This window comes from Centrocercus urophasianus, unplaced genomic scaffold (genome assembly GCF_019232065.1).
Source record: "Centrocercus urophasianus isolate 14NV4802_14NV808 unplaced genomic scaffold, USGS_Curo_1.0 seq_3, whole genome shotgun sequence".
Lineage (NCBI taxonomy): Eukaryota > Metazoa > Chordata > Aves > Galliformes > Phasianidae > Centrocercus > Centrocercus urophasianus.
In genome coordinates, this window is record NW_024884866.1 from 3,073,654 (window position 1) to 3,096,820 (window position 23,167).

A 23,167-nucleotide genomic window follows, 5' to 3' on the forward strand; every position below is an offset into this window, starting at 1 on the left:
CAATTACAAATGGCATTTCAGTCCATAATTCTGAAACTGCTTTGAAATGTTAAACTCGGTGGTCTTCACGAAATAATATATCGAATCAAATTTCAGATTACCTACTAGTTGTGCCTGCAAATTTTTGGCTAACAAAGTAGAAAAAGTTGTGTGTCTAACGATCTTTTTTTCTTACTGTTACATTTTACATCAACCCCAACCTTCCTGAGGTATTTTCCATTTCATAAATAGCAGAACCCTGGGAAAGTTCACAGAAATGAAACCATAAAAATTGCAAACTTGAATGTCACTGACAGGATTTGAGAAGTGTTTGTGATGGGCTGGGTGGGGGCTGACGTGTTAGTCACACATCATTTAGTTGTTAGTTGTCACCGTTTTGAAAAATATGCCATAATAGATCTGATACGTTTACAGGTTTTAATTTACTAGTGATGGCTGACTGCTCTTAAGTGGCCTAAATTAACATCAAAATAATCTTTCTGGAAAGACACGCATAAATACTGCATAAGGTCTGACTGTAGACTGTACTTACAACCCAGGAGCAGCACATTTACTCCGTATAGAAAAAGACAGAGCAAGGTATCCAATTATTTATACAGCAGCAGGAAGTTCAAAAGATGTAACTGGAATAAGCAGTGGGAATGCCTGAATCAGAGCACAAGGCTGGAATCAAAAAAGGATATGCAAACTGACACCTGATGTCAGTTCTTTGTACCTCTTAAGATGCCTGAAAAAAAATACTGACCAAACACCGTGGATGTGTGCAGGAAAGATGCAGAACTATTTAAGGTACAAAACTTATGTGGGAAAGCAAGTGATGTGCATAAAAAAGTAATTTGAGACAAATGGACCTTAAGTACATCTTATCCAGAATGGAAAAAAGTCATCCCTAGTTAATTATTTTAGTGATTATTACTTCCAAAACCAAAGCAAAAGTCAGGTGTTCATAGCAGCACCACACAAGTGTCGATCTCGCACTTCCCTATGCGCATGGCTGTGCCATAAAGCAGTAAAATGTGCTGTGTACTAAATTTCCAAAGTCTCTGTGTGTCCCTGCAATCCTCCTGGTTTTCCCCCTCTCTCTGTGGATACAGAATTTTGCCCCTGTTCAAAAGATGATGTAAAGTTACTGAGAAAAATTTACTAAGATAAAGAAGGAATGAAAATAGGAAAAAAAAAAGGGGGGGGGGGGAGGGGGGGAGTGAAAGGGAGACCTGCTCCTGTAGGAAAAAGGCTCACTGAGCTATGAGTCACAGAATCACAGAATTGTAGGGGTTGGAAGGGACCTCCAGAGATCATCGAGTCCAACCCCCCTGCCAAAGCAGGTTCCCTACAGCAGGTCGCACAGGTAGGCATCCAGGCAGGTCTTGAACATCTCCAGAGAAGGAGACTCCACCACCTCCCTGGGCAGCCTGTTCCAGTGCTCCGTCACCTCACTGTAAAGAAGTTCTTGCGCACGTTTGTGCGGAACTTCCTATTCTGCAGTTTCCGGCCGTTTCCCCTTGTCCTGTCTCCACTCACCACTGAAAAGAGTCCGGCCTCGCCATTCTGCCCCCCACACCTTAGATATTTATAGACCTGGATCAGGTCCCCTCTCAGTCTTCTTTTCTCAAGGCTGAACAGACCCAGTTCACTCAACCTTTCTTCATAGGAGAGATGCTCCAGGCCCTTCACCATCTTCGTGGCCCTCCGCTGGACTCTTTCCAAGAGATCCCTGTCTGATGAATAACAACAAATTAGCTGTAAAGGAGCTGGTATTTAGAAACATATCTGCTTGAAAACAATCCAGTTATCTGAGTGTTACTTTTTTTGTTTGGCTCTTCATGGTGTTTAAATTAGGTATTATCAGTTTTAGGATGTGTGGTGTCTTTCACACTCTTCAGTCATCAAGTTTCTCTGCTGCCATATTTTAAGAACCTATGCCAATTAATCTACAGGAACTTAAGAAAAGATGTACTAATACCCTGAAAGCTCAAACAAGCACCCAAACCCATCAGACTGAGCACCTCTGGCAGTGAGACATGCCTTATTTTGAGATGTTGTCCTGTGGCTTTCTCAGCTGCTTCATCAATCAGAGGCACAGGTACATTCTGGCTGAATGCTGGGTTGTGGAGACCAGAAGTGCCTCTTAACAATTTCAAAATCAAAAGCATGTGGATGCTGACATTACAGCACATCATCCAGCAGGAGATAATGTTGAATTTTATTGCAGGTTAATCTTGCTTGTAGTAAACTCAAATTATCTTGGAAACTGCCTCAATCCTCCTCCCGGCTGAGCACTAGCACTGAACTGAAATTTTAGTTTACCTTGTTACCAGACAGAGATGCAGTGTATTTAGCTGAAACTGTTAAATGACATTGTTGAAACAAAGAATCATTAATTGTGAATATCTAGCAACATCTAGGATGAAGTTGAAGAGTAACAATGTTATGATGTAACTGTAGCAAAGATTAGGGTGGCCCGAGAGAGGAGCTATTAGCATTGTCCTGTCTTCTTTCTGGGGTTGAGGCACATAAAATTCAGAAAGCCTGTATATTTGAAGGCAATTGATTTTCTAGATATAGCAAGGAATAGAGTATACCCAATCTGTTCAAATCTGAGGAAATTCTGGTGTGAAAATGCTGTATGTGTGTAAGAAGAATCCATGGCAAGAAAACTTTTTCTCAATAAACATGCTCTCCCAGAGCCTAAATCATAACAAATTCTCTCATACAAACTCCTGTTTTGCATTCAGGAAAGAACTTAATGGTTTTGGCTATGAGATCACTACAAAACAAAGGCATTTATGTTAAAGCCTGCTGCAACTACACACATATCCAAGTTCATGTGTTTAAACATCAATATGTCTTTTCTAGGGTTTATACTCCTAAACTGTCTCTGCCAGCCACTGTCTTCAATTTCTTACTCCAAAAGGTGTTATTTGATTAGATAAGCTCTCAGAAAAATGGCAGGGTTTGTCCAAATCTGAATGGTTGTTGTCTTTTTGGTTTTTTTGGTTTTTTGTTTGTTTTTAGGCAGATCCATAGCAGGTGAGTGAAATTATTCTTCCAAGAAATGCTGCAACCTGATTTGCCTGAGAAGCTCTGTATGTTGTCAGGGTCTCACTGCATTTGCAGGCTCCAGTAGTTCTGTTAATATTTTTATATTATCTGGTAATTTGGACACAGTCATAGGATCTTCAGCTTGTATTAGATATTCTCTATAATCCCCAGGGTTTTGTATCCTTTTTTATATTTCTTCCCTTGTTTTTATCAGTTGTCACCTATTGTGCATCGCTATTTTACTCTTGGGTGCTTTAATTATATATGAATGTGGTATGCTTCACAGCAGCTAGTTTCCATTTGCCATCTAAATATCTTTGTAGATGAACAGAGTAACCTACATTTAACTTCACAGACATACAGGCAGTTTGCAAATCTACTGTATTTCAGATTTTTTTTTTTTTTTTTTTTGTCTGCCTACTTTTATTTGATAATTGATTTCTAGCTGGTGTTTCCTCTGCTTTCTGAACCTGAAATAAAACTCTTTTCCAGAAACTAAACAGAACACTTGAAGACTAGGAGGCTGGCGTGGGATAGTGGAGGGCCTCGTATTGGCTTCCTTGGTGGACTTCATTTTCTTAAGCTGGGCAATTTCTTTCAAGAACATCTGTTACAGGAGTGAGTATTTTGTTTTAATGCCTAATAGTACTAATTTATTAAATAATTTAAATTTCTGAAAATCAACTGATTTTCTGATCAACTGACAAAAATAATTCAAATCAGAATTCTTCAATGTATGGCTGCATTGCACTGTATTTCTTCTGTTTTTTTACTTTTAACCATCCCGTGAACACCTATTTGTACTTTTTAGAGTGTTCTGAAGTTATTTAGAAAGTAAATAATGTGGTTGGACTTCTTTAATCAATAGTTAATCCACAACTTGAGTGACAGTCTCACTAATCGGGAAAGCAGCACGAACAAGTGGTAAGTAAATACAAATCAGAAAGCATCAAGAAATAAATGTCTGGAAAAAAACCAGCAATGCACTAGGGGATTTTCTGGTTTTAAATCTGCACAAACACAGATTGAGCTTAAGATGTGTAGTTATTGGTTAAACAATTTTTAATGAAATATAAAGACCTATGTGCTCTTAAATAGATAATTTATGTGCAATGTTATTGTCTCCCAAGGTTTAATTAAATGTTTGCCTTGTGGCTAATCAGCTACAATTAATAAATGAAGCCTATATTCATGCCACTTAGAGGGAATGTTAAAATTCCATTAGAATTTCAGTATCACTTTTGTGGCTGGTTGATAACCATCTAGTACATGAGAAACTTACACAAAACAAATTTGGTACAGACATTAATATGAAATTACATTTAGATCATGCAATGCTTTTATCACATTGTATAACTTCAATTTCCATTTGAAGGTAAGTACCCGTAAGTACCTGGAGTGGAAGTATATGTTTTCATAGCGCTTTTCATCTCTGAAGCAGTTCCCAGCTTCAAGAAGTTTCAGCTTCAAGTTCTGCTTTGCCTACAGAGCAACACCTCTTAGCCTTACAGATACAAAGGAATTTACAGGGGAGGAAAACATCCATTAATCCACAGACCTCCTGCCCCCAAGGATTTCAACTATCTCGAGCATGATACACTTAAAGTCTTAGGACTATGTAACAACACAACCAGATTTTTATCCTGGATGCTAACTTGACATGTCTTTTTTGCTTCAGCTACTCTAACGTTATGAATCTCGGTAGGCAAGCACTGAAAATGTAGGTAAGCCTCCACTGGGTGCTTTTCCACCTGAACACGTTACATAAATAACCGGTCGAGAGGGAGGAGGCCAAAGACAATGCTGGCTGTCACTGACGGCATTCCTGAATCACAGAGTCCAACCCCCCTGCCAAAGCAGGTTCCCTACAGCAGGTCACACAGGTGGGCATCCAGGCAGGTCTTGAACATCTTCAGAGAAGGAGACTCCACCACCTCCCTGGGCAGCCTGTTCCAGTGCTCCGTCACCTCACTGTAAAGAAGTTCTTGCGCACGTTTGTGCGGAACTTCCTATGCTGCAGTTTCCGGCCGTTTCCCCTTGTCCTGTCTCCACTCACCACTGAAAAGAGTCCGGCCTCGCCATTCTGCCCCCCACACCTTAGATATTTATAGACCTGGATCAGGTCCCCTCTCAGTCTTCTTTTCTCAAGGCTGAACAGACCCAGTTCACTCAGCCTTTCCTCGTAGCACAGATGCTCCAGGCCCTTCACCATCTTCGTGGCCCTCCACTGGACTCTTTCCAAGAGATCCCTGTCTTTTTTGTACTGAAGAGCCCAGAACTGGACGCAGTGCTCCAGATGAGGCCTCACCAGGGCAGAGTAGAGGGGGAGGATCACCTCCCTCGACCTGCTGGCCACGCTCTTTTTAATGCATCCCAGGATGCCATTGGCCTTTTTGGCCACAAGGGCACACTGCTGAAATCAGCTAAAAGGAGAATTTCAGATCTCCATAGACATTTGTTGTATGCAGCTAACGTATTGTTATTTATCATTTCCACTACAGTAGTGCCCAAAGGTCTCTGGGCTAGGCTGGATTATAAAGCATTATCTATGAATAATATGCTATTACTTGTCTGTGTCACTGCTTACAATCTAGTTTAAGATGAGAGATGATCAATGGTTGTGATCAGAACTAGAAAACAATAATGGAAGGAGCTCAGTAGCAATACAAATAAATGCAAAACTTCAGATATGCAACTTATTGGGAAATATATGTGTATATATATTCTTCAGCACAATGAAGGTGATGTCAAATAATTTTTTTCCACCAATTTTAGTGTGATCTATCAGAAGGAAAGTAACTGCAGGATGTTTCTATTGTCATCACTTAAGTCATTCTTTTTGACTGCTTCTCCTTTGATTTGGTTAGGCCCTGGCTCAGTGACCAGTCATACCATGGGTACAATCAAGAAATGCACTCAGAGGAAGCTGAAAGACTGTAAATAATACTCCCTTTTATTAGTATAAAAAGGGTGTATTTTATTAGCTGTAATACATTAAGGATATTGTCTGTATATTTTGTCTTAAGGAATGAAAACATTTAATAACAACTTATTTCTCTTGGGGTTGCGAAGATATCTTCATCTGTAAGTCACTCTCCTTTTGTGGAGGCTTTCATTTACTACAGACTGAAGACTGCACAAATTAAATGGGAATAACAGTATCAAGCAGAGCTGTTTAGCTCTGTTTTTTTTCATGTTCCATGAAAAAAAACCACATATGCTAGATTAAATAGATGATGACACACTGAATGCAGTAAATGCAGTAGAGTTTCATAATAAGGTGGCTGTTTCTGTCGGTTGTTAATATCAAAAGTTCTACACATAAAACATTTTTTTAAGTGCTCTACAGAATAAATAGTCTTGAAGTAAATTCTGATTACTATTTTCTATTCAGTCATGAAGGAGACCTTCAAACTCGCTTGCCTGAGGCACTGAGAAGCTCCAGGTCTTTGACGTTCATGAAAGAAAGATAACAATCACTCTTCAGGGGAGAGATCTTATTATATGTACCCTTTGGGGTTTTTTTTATCCTTTATCAAACTGCACCTTTGTGGGCCTTTAATTTCTTAATGGGTTGTTTATCCTTTTCGCCCATAATTCGTGATGATAAGCTGCATGTCACATAGATACTGTTATGCTGATGAAAAAAGTTGTACTTTTGAGCCAAGTTGGTGATGTGGTTTGATCAACTTCTCACATAGATATTTCTAGATTGGTGAAGCAAATTCAATTGGTAATCCTACAAATGTTTAAGTAGGTAAAAGTCCATCTGAGGCTTACCTAAAAGGGTATGAATAAGAATATCTGAAATAGGTAAACACAATTACAGAACCAGGATCAGATGTTAATGGGATATCTTACAGGTACACAAAGTGTTGGAGGGGGTGAATGAGAGGGGGGAAGAGAGAACAGAACAGCACGCTGAAACAGTTTTCTCTCTATCACAGGTAGAATATAGGACCAACAAGGGCATGGCATGGAAGACTTAACAGCATGAGTTTTAGAAAACAGCGATACTTGCAGTTCCACCATTTGTGAATAAGTATATTGAATGATCTCAAACAAATGACAAAATCTTTGTATAGTGCCAACTCTGATTTTCCTACATGTGTCTCAGGTTAAGGAAATACTGGTTTAGATACTTCAGAGATTTATCAGGCTGCTGTGAATTCTATCCTCATTTGTAACAGTCGTAGAACTGAAGGGCAGTATCTCTGGTACTTCCATGAATACAAATAAATGTTACTACCCAGTTTGGAATCATGGAAAACGCACACTTCTAGACATGCAGAATAACAACACCTTAAGAGAAACTTTTGCCCATTCTAGTCTTCAAGGCTGAGGAAATGCTACTTGTATATATATATAGTGTGTATATGTCTGCTCAGTTTTTGATGTGCATCTGCACTCCTAATTCCCACCCAGATACATTCCATACTTTCATAAGTATTTACACAGGATTGTTCCTGAAATAACCATTGCTTGTTAGCAAAACATAATCATATTTTTATTTATCTTCCTCTTAACTGTATCAGTCCTCAGACCTGTTTCCTTAGAGCTAACCTTTGGAGGGTTGCTACTTATGTTAGCAAGTTGTTAGCAATATGAATGCTTTTCTTTTAAGTGAATAAACATATAAATACACAACATATAAATAAATGGTCGCCAATGTGTTAGAGCAGTGTTAATACAGTTCTATTTTTATTTTTTTTTTTTAGTTTTCCACTGTAGTATTTAAATTATATAAACAGAGAGAAATTGAAAGCCTGATAAAGAAATGGCTTATGATATCTAATCCTTTAGCTCTAATATTACTTTGGAAGACTTCTATTTAAGGTCCAGCTACAAGCTACAGTGAGATGAAACATGACAAGGAATGTGAAACAAAGATTTTGGAGATGTGCATTTTCTTAGAAATATTTGGATCTTTCCTAAGCCTATTGTGCCAGCAGTGGAACTTGGCAGTGATCTAGTATATTGATGCATAAAGTGTATAAAATGAACAGCAAGACTAGTGATCCTTACAATAACTTTTACACTGTAAGTTTGTTTGAACTTTATCATTACTGCTGTCTCCATCTCATCACTCAAATAGAAAGCTGAAAAAAGAAGATATGTGATGTAGAGACATTACTGAGGCTGCTTAAACTGTATGTATGCTGTAACTGTATGCTCGGTTAAGAACACTGGAAATCTCTAGTCAGTGTGATTCTACTTATCCAGATCTAAATGTGTATTTACCATGAAGAGAAAAATCAGAGGTAGATCATCCAGACTAGCCACAAAAGACAACTCCAAAATTAAAATTGATGGCTCTAATGGGAAACATAACTTTTATATTCAAAAGTCATTCGTTGCTGTCAAAGAAAGCAACTGGGTCTTGTCTGAGACAGCCTTCCTTGCAATGAAAGGCAAGACTTGTGTAAAGGATCTTATTAGGGCCCCTATTTATGATGTGGTTACCCTGCTTGTGTATTTAAGTGCTAGCTTTATGCTAGCATCTAACTATCAAGTGTTGCGGCAGCACTATTGCCTGCTGACCAGGAAGCTGATCAACACACGGCAGAACTGGGCTTCATGTTAGCGATTTGGTCCAAAAGTTCCTCATGCTCATCTCTAAAGAAACAAGAAGGGTATCACTTACAGAGTGAGTAAAACATATAAAGAGTCTTGAAGAATCTACTATGAAAGAAAAACCTTATAACGTACTTCAGGAAATGGCTCCTTTTGTGTGCAAGAGAAAACCATTTCTGGTTTGGGCCTATGATTGCTACCTACAAGTAGTACTACATACGTATTTCTCTTGCACATGATTATCAGAAAGGTAGAAATGCCGTTTACATCTCATGTGTAAGGAAAAGATGCATAGGAAGTATTTATTTTTGGAAAGATTATCTGAGAGGCAGTAGGTTTCTGGTTATTTGGTTTTGAGAGAGCTCACACACAAAAAATAAAATTTTGTCTAGAAATATTGATCGTAAAACCTTACAGGATTTGCAGACTGCAGAAATCCTCTGTTTTTTTGAAGATTTTGTGTATTTTATTTGGTATGAAAAATAACACTGGTCCCACAGCTAACTTTTGTTTAAAGATCAATCCAATCAGTACCTAGCTCAATATGCCATGCAAGGTCTCACAGAGTTGAAGAATCTCCCTGTTGACCTCTTTTTATCCCAGGAGAAGGGAGATGTATACTGATTGTACACTGATTGGTGCCTGGTAGCATGCTCAGGGCTGCCACCCTCACATTCCTCATTCCTGTGTTTTAACTTCCCAAGTCTGTCGTGGTTAAAGTCGACATCTTCATCACTTCATAGGGATGTTTCATCATTTAGACTGTTTTCTATCTTCTACTCCTGAGAAAAGAAAAAAAGAAGAAAAAAAACACAAAAGAAAACCCTCAGATTTTCTTCAGTTTAATTGTTGTATATTTATTTATTTATTCCTTTTAAACCTTTTACAACTCAGTCATTTTCTACAATTTCTAACTTACAATGTACATCTGTTATACTAGATAGCTTCTGTTTTGAGATGTTTTCTTTGTAATCGAACCCTATCTGTTTGGCAAATGTATTCCTTCATCACAGGACGATGACTTTAGGAGTATCTTGGCTAACATCCTTACAGTTTCCAATTAATATTCTCCCATCTCAGGTTCAGTTCTTTCTCCCAAAGACTTATCTTACAGCGGTCTTCACCTTTATAAAATTATGCCGTCCAACGCATGAAGCATGTATATTATTGGTTTGGACTTAATTCTGTTTGCGTGTAACAAATGTGATCAAATAATTATCAGTTATATCTAAGCCATGACTAATTTCTAGCTCTGTGTTCAATTCCTTTTTATGTGTCTATATGAGGTCTAATATAGAATTTCCTTCTGGTGAGTGCAACACTTCTTAAGTGTTAAGAGTGGTGAGTTTCTTAAGTGTTAAGAGTTTCCTTCTTAAGGAAATGACTCTTAAAATATTTTGAAATTCCAAGTACTTTTTAACACCAGCAGTATGAGATCTCTAGCATGTGAAATTCATCATGGTACAGGAATGTTTTCCCTATATGTTGTAGACAGGTAAGGCATAGTTCCTGCTGTTCTCTAGTGTGATTTAATGGCTAAGTACCCTGTCAATTTCTGGCTTATCCATTAGAACACTGACCCATAAACATTCAAGATCAGGTACTTCCGATTGACATCAACTCAGAAACAGGTAATGCCATCTTTGAAGCGCTTTTTATCCACTCGATCCTTCCAAATTAGATTATAACAATTGATTTTGACATGCCAGTTTTCCAAACAGTTGTAGCAATAAAAACTGGGTCAAATCTGTGCTACTAAATGACCTCTTCCACTGGTGATAAGTGACTGAAAAATCTCTGCTCTTTGTATTCTTTGGTGTCCTGATTATGGTTTCTCTTTTTCGTCCACATTTACCAAACCTTCATTGGTTCCTTCTTGCTAGTTCTATTTCCTGTAAGCTGTCAGACTCCTTAGCTGATCAGTAGAAGAGTTCTTCTGTTGCAGACAGCAGGCTCTCACCATAGACAGTGACAGGGTTTTCCACAAACCCAAAATCTTCATGCCATTCGCTTAGATTAAATCTGGGTTTATATGCTTTTTGTTTCCTATTACTCGATAGGCCTGAAGGACCGTCTGAAAAGGTCCTGAAACAAAATACAAGTCATTCACAGCTGTGAACCTCTAGTCCGAGACGAGTTAATGTTAAAAACCGTCAGCTGCTCTGGGTTCTCACATCTTCCGGAGCTCATAAGGTCTAACTCAGGCTTAGTCGCTCTCTCGGCAGCCTCTCACCGCTCGCTTCCACCCTCGGCACCGCCCGCCCCCGTTGCCATGGCTGGGCCGGGAGCGTCGGCACCATAAGGCTGCAGGGCCGCCGCGCTCTGCTCGGGATGGAGGCTCTGCGCCGCTGCTTTTCAGGTTCGACGCGAGGGGACGCGCCGTCCGCGACCCCTTCTCCTCCCCCGCCGTCCTCGCGGGGCGGTCCGCTATTTCGCCGGGGGGGCCGGGGCCAAACGGCCGCTATCGGCCGTGCTGCAGTGGACGTTCGTGTCTTTAGAAAGTTCTGGCTTTTTTTTTTTTTCGGAGGGACTGAAGCAGCGTTGCAGGAAAACGCTTCGGGTCCGCAGGTGGTTAATGAGCCAGGGAGAAAGATGAACGCACCTGTCTCGTAGCCAGTCAAGCCAGCCGGTAGCTTGTGGCGGGTGCAGCCGCTCCTGGCTCGGTGCTTCTGAGCCCCCTGCCTGCCCTGTCCCACCGCTGCCTGCAGTCAGTCCTCTTGCTTGCCAGACTGTGCGGCTGCGATTGAGACGTGCTCCAAAAGTAAGGGGCTTGCAGTAGGCTTTGCCTTTTCTCTGGGCTACGGTGTTGGTATAAAGTTTACTTGCCGTTCCTCAATGAACAGCACTTTCCTTAGCAGATATCTCCCTTTCTGTGTTGTGTGTGGATGCAAATCTGCACTTTCTGTAACAAGTGTAATTTTCTACAGTGATGAGATACCAGTGCTTTTTGTAGACTTTGTTGTAATTATTTTTTTTCCCCAATGACACACTTTTGTAAAATGATGCTGCCTCCAATTGTAAGTTGTTTAATGTTGTTTTTTTTTTTTTTTTTTTTTTTCATTTTTTTCTGTAACAAATTTAGGACTACAAACCCTAAAAGTGCGACTCAGAGGAATTAACTATATTCTAACATCTTTTCAACCCATAGTTTATTGCTATTCCGTTCTAAGTAACAACTTAAAAAATTAAAAGAAAAAAAAAGCGTCATAATAAATGTAGCAAAATATTTCATCAGTGAAATGGCTTTCATTCACAGAAAGGCTGATAAATAAAATATTCTTCTACTCTGATACCGATCAAGTTGACTTGTATCTATCATTCCATTCCTACAAAAGGAATTTTCTTCCTCTAAATGCAGCAAATAGTTAACTTCTTCCTCTTCTTTTCTCTCCTCCTCCCCCCCCCCTCATATTCTATTTTCCCGTCCCTATTAAAAGTTTCTGCCTTGGGGCCTACCAGCAGGGCATGCAATACCTACATTAAACCAAATTTAAAAGTGAGGGTGCTCCTGCTGCTAACGTCCTCAGATCACAGACATGCAAAATGAAGGAACTGGCAGCTGAAACTTTAATGGTAGGAAGTGGAGGCTGAATACTTGGGGAAAAAACACAGTAGCTCTCTATGACAAAGAAGTCCTATTAGCATTTATGTACTTCAAAATGACAAGCTAGACAATTCTACATAACTGGGGCTTTCTGCTTTTGTTTTAAGTAAAATCCTATGTTGCGTGTATAGAATTTACTTGGATTTTTCTACTCACATGCTTGTTATTGGGACAGTTATGTATTATTTTGAACATTAATTCACTGCCTTTTGTTGCATTGCACGTTGCATGTTCAGTCATTTCTTCACCTTATGTGCCAGCATAGCTTATTAACATTTGGGCATACCTAGCATGAGGAAGCACAGGGAATTACATGCAAGTAAGATGCCTGCACTGGTTGTTTCTATGTAGATTAAAAGCAGTCCAATGAAAGAAAGAAAACTACTGACCTTAAGGTTATAGCTATTCTTAAGCATTGCGTCCTCATGAAGCCATGCTGAGGCCCAAACAGATTGGCGTGGAACTGGACGGCAGTATTATATGTGATGCAGTGAAAATGAAAGATTTAATTGAAAAGTGGTAAAAAGGAAACTAGATCATTGTGAAAATATTATTTCAAATAATTGGGGTTTTGTTTACTTGTTTTAGTTGAAATGAAAGTGTTGCCTCAAGAAATCATTCAAAGCCCACCATGGCATCCCAGGTTTGAAGAACCAACGATTTGTCCACCATTAGGTTTTGCCAGGTACGTGCCTTTTTTTCTTTCAGAGTGTGATTATTTTTACTGTGAATAGCTTCAATCCGATGTGCAAATTTGATGAATTCTTTTCAATTTGTTGCAGTGTTTAAAAATGCAAAAATAAGAAACAATTAAATTTTATCCTAGGAAAGTTTTGTTGTTAAAAGGAAGAAAAAATGGAAATGCATTCTGTTTAAGGTAGATGTTTCATCCTGTTTTTTCAAAGCATCTTCAGAAACTGTAGGAAGTTATTTCTGAATAGCGGGTATTGTCTTGCATTGATAAAATGGAAGTTAATGAAAATGTACCTATTTGGATTTTTAAAAATGGTCCTTTTTTTCATTCCAACAAAAAACAGTTTGGCATCTCTCAAAATATAATGAATGAATATCTAATATAAAATATAATGCCTGAAAACAACAATATTATCTTGTAGTTAGTACCTGTATAAAATACAGTATCATAATCCTTTCAAGCTATATTCCTACATGTGCCTTCATAATTTTATAGTCAGTTTCCATTTCTCCTTCCAGTTATTAGTTAGTTATCTATGCTTTTTTGTCTCCTACAGTGAATACTCCTAGTTGCTATCCAGCCCCATAATTTTATAGAACAAGTCTATTTAATAGTTGCTCGTTACTAATTGTAGTCCTAGAAACTTAGGTTATTTTTCCACAATTCCATTTATTTGAGATAGAATTTTGACTACTTTAATCAGGCTTTCCGGGGGGTGGGGGGGGCATACCAGCAGACTGATAGAATAAGAAGATGCAGTGATCTGTGCCTTAAAATATTTTTAAAAATCAAATTAAATTGATACAGCTGGAGCAATGTTCTGTAGCCACCAATTTTTCCATTAATTATGAGGGCTGCTCTGCCTTCAGTTTTGCGTTCAGTTTTCTTGAGTTGGCCCATGACGTCAGAGGCAGGTGGTGGTGGAGGCTGAACCTTCCCACCAGTATCCCGTCTTGTGTTGTTGCCGTGTGAGAATGGCAGCAGAGAGCAGTCTGACATAATGGCATCTGACATGGAAGTATGTGTGAAGCAAAGGTGTGTCACTGAATTCCTATCTGAGGCAACCCACTGACATTTATTGATGCTTGCTGAATGTTTATGGAGACCAAACAGTGTTGGGTGGTGCACTTGAGCAGTGGTGACAGCAGCAGTTGGTCATCTCTGCAGGTACAGATTTTTATGAGCACAGCATGCAGGCTCTTGTTCATCACTGGCATAACTAATGGTGGTGGCAGTGTTGAAAAACAGTGGCTTGTGGCTGAGAAGTTGGTCCATCAATTAGTGCTGTTATGCTCTTTTTAATTGTTGTCGTTTCTGTGGAAATCAATAGGAGGCATTACTTTTGGAGCAACATTTGGTCCATTGTGGGAGAACTTACCCAAGATAGGATTGCTTCTCTCCTTTATCTGGGGAGTGTCACGTTCTAAAAGGGCATCCTCCTTCACTCCTGCATGATGTTGTGTCTGTCTGCAAAGAAGAAATGTGTGATTCTGTGATGGTGTGGATGATGCTGCGGGTGCCTAGTGATTAAAGCAAGACAAGCTCTGCCATTTTCTTTGATAGAAAATGCTGAAAAAACTGAACAGAATATGCAGTGAGGATAGAGAGTTATGTGAGAACCTGTTTGGTCCTTCATGCTTTATGCAACTTTGTACTGCTCTTTGATTAAAAAGCCAGTTGTATTTATCTTGAAGTCTGTTTCTGATCAAAATCTGTAGCTATTTTGCTGTGTGAACTGGTAACAAAAATAGTTATTAGGAATAAATGATACAAAAAGCCAACTGTGGGGTAACTGTCAATCGGATTAAAATATATTTGTTTTTAATAAGGGAGTGATTTAAAATTAAATAGGATTCAATTTATAGAGGAAGAACACCTCATATAAACTATTTATGGAATATCGTGAGTCATCATTGAAACACTGGAAAAATAAGGCTACAACTGTTTGGAAAAAGCAAGCGACAACTTCTGGAAGAATAAAAATGATGCTTCTTAGCCAGTACCATCCTTAGCTTACTTCTCTGTTAGAAATAACATCCATTCTTAGTCACAGTGTCAGTTGTTATCAATTATATTTCTTTTTAATCTCCATTGCATGTAACACATATAACAATGTTTTAAGTAATGATTCTTTGAGATAATGGAAATTTCTGCTTTTTTTTGTTTCTATGTATATTGTCTGCTTGTCTTGTCTGTGTTGTTCCTGTATTAATATCATTGACAATAGCAGCCAAAATGAGCTAATTATTTGTTATTTTCAGTACCTTACATTTCTTCCAGTGTAATTCCATCAGTTCAATACTCCGGATACTTCGGGGCTTCTGTAAACTAATTGGTTTGCAAGTTGTTGCTTCTGTTCTTTTTTTCCCTTGGCTGCAGGTGTTTGTTTTCTCCTGTTCTCTTTTTGTTTGTTTTGTAAGTGTGAAAGTTATTCCCTGTCAGAATTCAGAACTTTATATATTGACTCCATGGCAGGTGATAGTTTAAATTGTGTATGATTTTGTGGGGCTTTTTTCCCAATTTTTCCGTATGCAGATATTGTTTATTAATTTGAGAAGACAGTAAGAAGGCATCAGACTTTCCTTTATTCCAGTTTGAACTTGTTTTTAACTGCAGTGTAGATTATATTGCGGAGAGGTGACAGTGATGCCTAGAAATTTGTATCTTGTAGATGACTGTTTCAGCCTGGGGGTCTGGACCTTTTATTTTTTTCCCATCTATATCTGCTGTTTTCTTTGTATGCTTATGAGGCAAAGAAGACTCATTTTTGCAGCCTTAAGGTACAAAGATCTGCCTTTCGTGTGGGTGTGTTTTCTGAATCTCTCACATTTAATGATCCAAAGATACTGCTTTTTAAATATATTTTCTTAAATGATATAAACATATTGTGTCTTGAAATACAGTTTACATTAGTTTAAAATCTAAAATAACTGCCTTATCTTCTTTTTCCTAACAACACTACTCATCTTCCTAAATTGTGACTGTTTTTCTGTGAAAATTTTGAAACTGATGAAACATTGGCATTAATTTTCACTGAATTCTTACGGTAATATCCATAAGGTGTATATCTTTGGTGGTCAGCAGCAATTCTGTTACATGCTGTGGGAAAGCACAAGCTTCTGTCGGTGTATATCAGTAACAGTAAACTCGGGAACAAATTTAAATGCCCTGTTCGTGCCACAGGTTTACACTATTTTATTGTTTGAAATTCAGACACGTCAAAATATCTCTAGATTGCTTAGCTATTTTGTTTTCATTTAAATGAATTTCAGAAAGTGTCTGTTGTATTCTCAGAGCAGTGAAGGGTATATTGCTTGTATTAGCTAACATTATGAAAAGAGTTGACTCTCATACCTGTAACGAAAGTCAGCACTATCATACAGGCAGAGAAAAAGTTACAGATTTATGTGGAACACTGATATTGAATTTCTTTTATCTTTGAGTGATAACCAGACAATCTTTATGGTTTTTTAAAGAAAAAAAATCACATTATTTTTATGAAGATAATGTCGTCTGTGGCTGGGTTATAAGAATCTGTTTGAGTAGACTTTATGGTCAGGAAGTGCATATTATCCTTTAAAATTCAAGACATCTCTTGTGTCTCAGAGTAGCAATGCTGGCTTAAATAAAATGTGAAGTATGGTTCAAATTTCAAAATCAGATCTTTGCGCTAATAAATGTATAGGAATATTCCCATTTCTTTCAGTGCCTTGTGCCACTTTGTTGGACCTCTTTTTGTAACGTGCTGCTCAGATTGTGGGCAGCAGAGAAAAGGCTTAAACGTGTGCATTGCACTAAGGAAAGTAAATATGTTTGAGCTGGGTTTGGGATTACTTGTTTTATTTTATTTTTTGGAAATTTTAGATGCACAATTGCTTAGACCACGTTGGTCCATAGCAATAATGCAAAAAATGTAATGATTTAGAAAGCAGTTCAAATATTGGTGGCTTTATCCGTTATTACTTATTCAGCTAATATACAGCATCAGTTATTACTTATTCAGCTAATATACAACTTCTTCAGGTTTAGACAGAAATACCGTGTAGCTCAGTGCTTGAAAGCTAAGCCAATTCTAATTTCTTGCAGAAATAAGGATTTGAAATGGCTGTAGACCAAAAAATTTAAAAGATTTTTGTATGTTTTTATAGAAAACATTACTTTGTCAATATTTCAGTATTTAGCTCTACTTGGCAATGCTAATATATTATACATGCCACGGAAGTCTGTGTTAGCAGCTCACGGTGTTTCTTTTAATTTTTTTCATTTAAATTTAGGATTCACTTGATCAAAGACAAAGATGGCATAGATGATTATTTGGCGAAGAATATCAAAGGGTTGTCAAAACAAGAAGCTGCGGCGTAAGTTGGCTTTTTCAAGGCATTTTAACATCCATAAGTTTATTGTTTCCTTTGTTTCTAGTCGTCATAATCATATAAATTTAAAGTTCCCTAGGCCCTACCCTTTTTAGTGGAACTTGGCATTTAAAAATTGAAGCTGATATTAAATAGTGATGGATCATTTCTCCTGATCTTAAGCATATCAAAGCATTTAACTCCTTGGCTTTATTAATTTGTGTATTTACCAAGGTATTACATCATGTTTGCAACATTATAGTTAAGATTGTGTCAGTAATTATATTTGAAATTTTGCTCTTTCACACACACCCCCTCCTTTATTTTTTTCCTGAACCTCTGTGAAATATTTCCTCTGGGATGCAAGCTTAGTATATATACGTATATGTTCTTGTAATTTTGAATTATTATTTAGCCACGCTCAACTGCTGACTTCTACGGTGTAGCATTTGAAACATCATTAGATATTTAAAAACCCAGTGAATGAAAAATATCTAGATAAGTTTTGATTTCTTACAGCTGAGGTATTTATATTTAGACATTACGAGAGACTACTCACTGAATTATTTTTCTGGAGACTTAGAACATATCTAGGGTTCAGCACCATCAAAATTAATGAAAGAATTCTTACAAATGTGAATTGCTAGTTGCTTAAGTGAGATGATTTATTTATTTCAATATTTAAATAATAAAAAGATGCATATATAAGGGCTCTAGGCACCTTAACAATTAATATTGCAAGATCACGCTAGCAGCATGGGAAAAAAAAACCATTCTATTAACCAGATTGGAATTTGACCAACCAGGCAAATTGTTTCTCTTCTTTCTAGCCTAAGAATGAACGTGCAAAACTTCTGTAAGACACTTTCAAATGAAAATCTAGAAAATTACCGGGTTTAAGTTTAGGGGCAATAACTTCAACGGCATCCTAAAGCCCTATCATGTAATACTCAGCCAGTGGACTTGCTTTCTTTTTCTACAACACCCATGGGTCACCTTCATTTTTTTATGATAACATAATCCAGCTAGTAAGTATTCTGACTGACAGTGTAAAAAATGCCATTTATCTGGTCAGGTGATGTAGGAGAACAATCTTTTTAAAGCAAACTCAAGCCTCACTTCTTTTATTTGCATTAGGATCAGGTTGAAAGATGATGAACATGAAGTTGGTTCAGTGATGGGTCTGTGCAGGACCTGATTAGCAGGTCATCATCTGAAAGACTGCAAAGTTCAGATTTTTCCTTCCTCTCTCTTAAAGAGATGCTGTCACAGTCTGTGAGATCCAGCAGTGAGGCAGTGACAGGAAAATTATTTAGAAGCATATTTATGCAGAAAAGGACCATGTTAGTGCTCTGAGTACTTGTGGCTGATGTGGAACAGTTACTGATGCTTTAGGAAGGAAGTCCTTTGGGCTTCAAAGTGCATGTTACAGCGCTGATTTGATCACATCAGCCTTTTACTGGTGCTAAAATTACAAGTAAATGTAACTTTAAAAAAAAATCCTATTATATTTCTCTTTTCACACACAAACTCTGAAGGAATTTGTAGAAAAGGGAAACAGCAATGAGAATTTTAACATCTGTTCTGCATTACCTAGGCAAAGAGGTCTGCCTTTATAACAGTTTCCTCAGCATTTTGTAATGTGCTGTTTTTCAAAGTTAGAAAAGCCTCTCAAAGATTAAAGCTGAAATATCATACGTTTTCTGCTTTATTCATAGGCAGATTTTATAGATGTACCTTTTTTGAAAATATTTGTATTCATACTCCATATTTTTAGCTAATCTGAGAATTTCAGGTTTTTAAACTGTAGTTACAAGATTTCTGTGGTATATAATTCTTGAGTAATGTCGATAAACATAGTACAATCAGGTAAGTTAACAACCTAGCAGCTATACAGTTACATTACTATTGGGATAATGTAATAGAAAGAATAGCAAGTGCATCAAACTTAATTTTAAGCAAATTTGAAAGAAAAGCCATGCCATATCTATAAGTGATGTTACTGAAATCAATGCTAGGCTTTGTATGCCTCAGCAGACAAGACGTTTTTTATTTTAAAAGTGTGAGAAATGGCTTATAATATGTTGTGTGTTTCTTTCATTCCAAAAGTAAAGCACCACTTCTGTAAGGACAGGATAGCTTTCTCTTACTGGCTGAATATCCATGCATTTGTTGAGATACTTAAAATCTATTCCCTAAATAAATCTTGTTTAAATTTTGAATTATATATAATGAAGATGGTTTTCTTACTTCTGTTTGGCTTTTTGGCTTGGTTTTCTCCAGAAGAATTAACACTGGAAGTGTTTCAAAATCAGAGCAGAAAGCCCCCAGTTTTAGCCAGTGCAATGGTGTCATGTATTTGGATCAACAAAATACCATGATTTTCAAATGAAATTTACTTTCTTTGGACTAAAACAAATATTTTTACAATGATTTGCAGCTGTGCTAGCAGCAATTATGCACATGTAGATACTGATACTGTGTGTTTAAATATGTATTCATTCATGCAGGCTGATCAATGGATTCTCAAATCACACATTTTGAGTCTGGCATTCACTCTACTGACAATTACTAGAGTACAAGGATGGGAATCATCTTTGCAATTTGTAGCTGAAAGCAATCAGCCAGTGTACTACTAATAACACTCCTACCAAGATTACTTTCTTTACTGTAGCTTTTCAGAGGATGATATTTACAGGTAATCTGTTGTTCCTATGTAATTTAATAATTATTGTTTACTAATGATTAATTAGATTAGCCTCCATATTGCTAGTTATTATTTGACAAAACATTATTTCAGTGACTATCCTGCTTAATATTAAACATCTTTTTTTTTTTCCACTGACTATTAGATGAAATTTATCACCTCGTAAATACACGAGTTTAAGGGTAGTGTCACATTTATGAGAAGCAATATTCTTCAAAATTATTTCCTAAAATTGTATCCTACACATTATTCTTTTAAAATAAGACAACCTGCTTTCTATGTAGCTGAAGAGAAAAAAAAGGTTGCAGTCTTTTTTCTGTTATACATTTTTCTGTATACTCTGTTCCAAAGTTGGCAAATAAGAAAAATTCCTGAAATCTGCTATTGTTATAATTTACTTTTTTTTTTTTTTTTAAAAACGCAGAGATTTATATAAATAAATTTTAGTTCCACACTGATTTAATTGATAGTGCTAAAGGAAAGCAGTTCTTTATTTATATCCAAACAAGATATTGATTTTTTTTTTCCTTAATTTTGTTTTGTTTCCTTCCCTAAGACAGTAACCTGAAATCATAGCATGGTGTGAGAAGATGGAAATAGAAGGAAGGAGCAGGGGGAGAGAAGGAAGGTTCCCTTTAAAGCAGAATGTGACTGATTTCTTGCCACAGGATTTTTGTGAGTTTACGAGGTTGGCTGACCACTGGCCTTTATGGTGCTTCCCCTGATACTGTTCCTTGTCTCAAATCACCAAATCATTAATGGCTCAAAATTAGATTGCAGTAAAAATTAAAATTTGTCCTTATGACTGAAAAGTTCATAACGAACTATGAAGTAAGCCATTTTCTATCACAAGATTGATTCCAGGACTGAATGTTCAAATGAAGTTGGAGCCTAGAATGGTCCAGAATTTGATAACGTCATTGCTGTTTCCTAATCTTTTTTGTCAGGGCCAGAAAGATCAAGTAACAGCTCTCTCCTTTTCATACAAATGAAACCATCCGGAGAAAACCGTTTTAACCAAAAAAAAAAAAAAAAAAAAAAAAAAAAAAAAAAAAAAAAAAAAAAAGTTAAAGACTAGAAAGAGATACTCTTAAATCTTTCTGATGAGAGAAATAGCTTTGCTTAGTAGTAACAAAAAATGTCACATTACTGATTTCACTAGGTATATTTCTGTGAATCAGCTGATGGGATTAGACTTCTCATGTCCTCACTTGAGACTCATTGGTAGTTAGAAGACAGCTAAATTATACAGAGAAGGTACTGAGTAGCTTAATTGAGCAAAAATTGTAGTATCTATTTTCTGTCATGTGAGTGGTTGAGCTTACCGTGGTAAATCTACTTCAGTGAAGATGTGCTCTGATATGACTTACTCAGAGGGGAGATAGGATTATCATGTATAGATTGGGTCAGATGTTTTTGAAATATAGTGAATTGTTAAGCTAGGAATTCACCGAAGACTGGCCCATTTAAAGATGAACTGAAACAACGGAAGCAAAAGGCATTCATTCTCTGATAAGCTGTTGCCAGCGCAATTGTGAGCCAGCCAATTCAGTAGTTGGGAAGAGCACTGCAGATTGCATACAGATGAATATCTCATTCCTCATAGATTTTCCCTATGAAAGTGAGAGCATTTTCATATTTGGCACCTTTTGTATTAAGAGCAGGACGCTCAGAATCCTCCAAGTTCTTGGATTTCTTCCTAAGAAGCTGAGGTTCACAGAGTTAAAAGTAAAAGACAGTACTTTGCTTCTCTTTTTCTGATGAGATGTGACAGTGGAATTTTCCACAAGGCTGTATGGGTCCTTAAAACTTTGCAATTATTCCTCAGCAATTTCATATTTTATCAGAAAGATCTGTGATTATTTCGAAGGAGAAGAGTAGTAAACATTCCTCTTAAATTATGGGATTTGTGATTTTTCCGATCAGATGATTTCTATCTCCTGCACTGGGCTTCAAGGAGTGAGCTACTATTAGTCAGACTTTTTTACTGTTTTTTTGTTTGTTTGGTTGGTTGGTTTTTTTTACTTCTTCCAGCCACTACCGCAAAGTGGTGTTTCTTGAGGAGGACAGCTTCTCAGTTTAAGAAACCTGAAATATATATTTATATATATACTTTTTTTTTCCTGTAGGAATGATGAATAGTGAATATAGTAACTCTTTTCTTCTACAAACCTTTGTCCTCCTCTGCAAAGAAGTGCAAAGGGGATTTCACATAAATTTAATTCAACTGACTAGGTTAATCACCCCATATAATCAATGGAAATAAGTAAGAATAAATCATTTACTTAGTTGAACCCCATCTTTGAGTCTTCAGACAACTGCTCTAGAATAAAGTGAATTCTACTTTTGAAGTATCCGTTTCTCTCCACTGCCTATATAGTGAGCTCTGGCTGACCAGCTCAGTTGCAGATGCATACATTTTATCAACTGAACCCCACACTAAAGGATGATTGCATTTTGAAAACTGTAAAATAGATCAGAAAGAAGAAGACTTGGGAATGTGCATTCATTAATTTCTGAGGCAGTGATTCAACAAGAAGTTGACAAGTTCTAAACAAAAATGACCTGGCGTCCATCTTAAAACTTAGATTAGTGCCACATAGTGTAACATTATTCTATTTTTCATTGAGGGAATTAGAAGGGAAAAAATATTAACTATCCTTTCCCTGTCCCAAGTTCCCGCTGTTGTCAGCATCAGTTTCAGCTAGGCTGAGTGAAGAAAGATGTGATTATTTTCAAGTGTTCAAAGTAAATTTGAGGAAATAAAAGATTTCTTTCCTATGTCCCTACCAGTTGGTCTGTGGATATTTAGCCCCATCTATCCACAAGACTAAAGAGGATGGAACTTTATCACCTGATTAGAGGCCAGAATGATTCAGAGAGTCTGCTAAGAGAGGAGTTGCTGTGGGCTGTCGGGGACGAGAAGGCCTAGTTTGAAGATTATTTTGTTATTTTCATCATAATCTACTCAGCTCCTCTGTCAGACTGGGCTTGTCCTGATCTTGACCGCTGTATTGAATTTTAGCTTTGCATCTGTATTCGTCTTTATTCCATTTTGTGTACGTGTTAATGAACCAGTTCTTTAAGGAAAATTAATACAAATAACTGATTGGGTCTTCACTTAATCCAAATTTTTTTAGTTGCTGTCGCTTGCATGAAAGTCATTGTAGTTCACCCATTTTATCTTTTCCTAA

General features: G+C 37.2%; 1 protein-coding gene across 1 annotated transcript in view; it reads left to right on the top strand.

Moving 5' to 3' along the window:
• Positions 1 to 10,947: 10,947 nt before the first annotated feature.
• The window catches only part of TTC29 (tetratricopeptide repeat domain 29), a 118,547-nt gene continuing 106,327 nt past the window's right edge, over positions 10,948 to 23,167 (top strand). The window contains exons 1-3 of the mRNA XM_042828428.1: positions 10,948 to 10,975; positions 12,809 to 12,905; positions 17,189 to 17,272. Of these exons, the coding sequence (XP_042684362.1) occupies positions 10,948 to 10,975; positions 12,809 to 12,905; positions 17,189 to 17,272 (209 nt within the window). The remainder of the gene's footprint in view (positions 10,976 to 12,808; positions 12,906 to 17,188; positions 17,273 to 23,167) is intronic.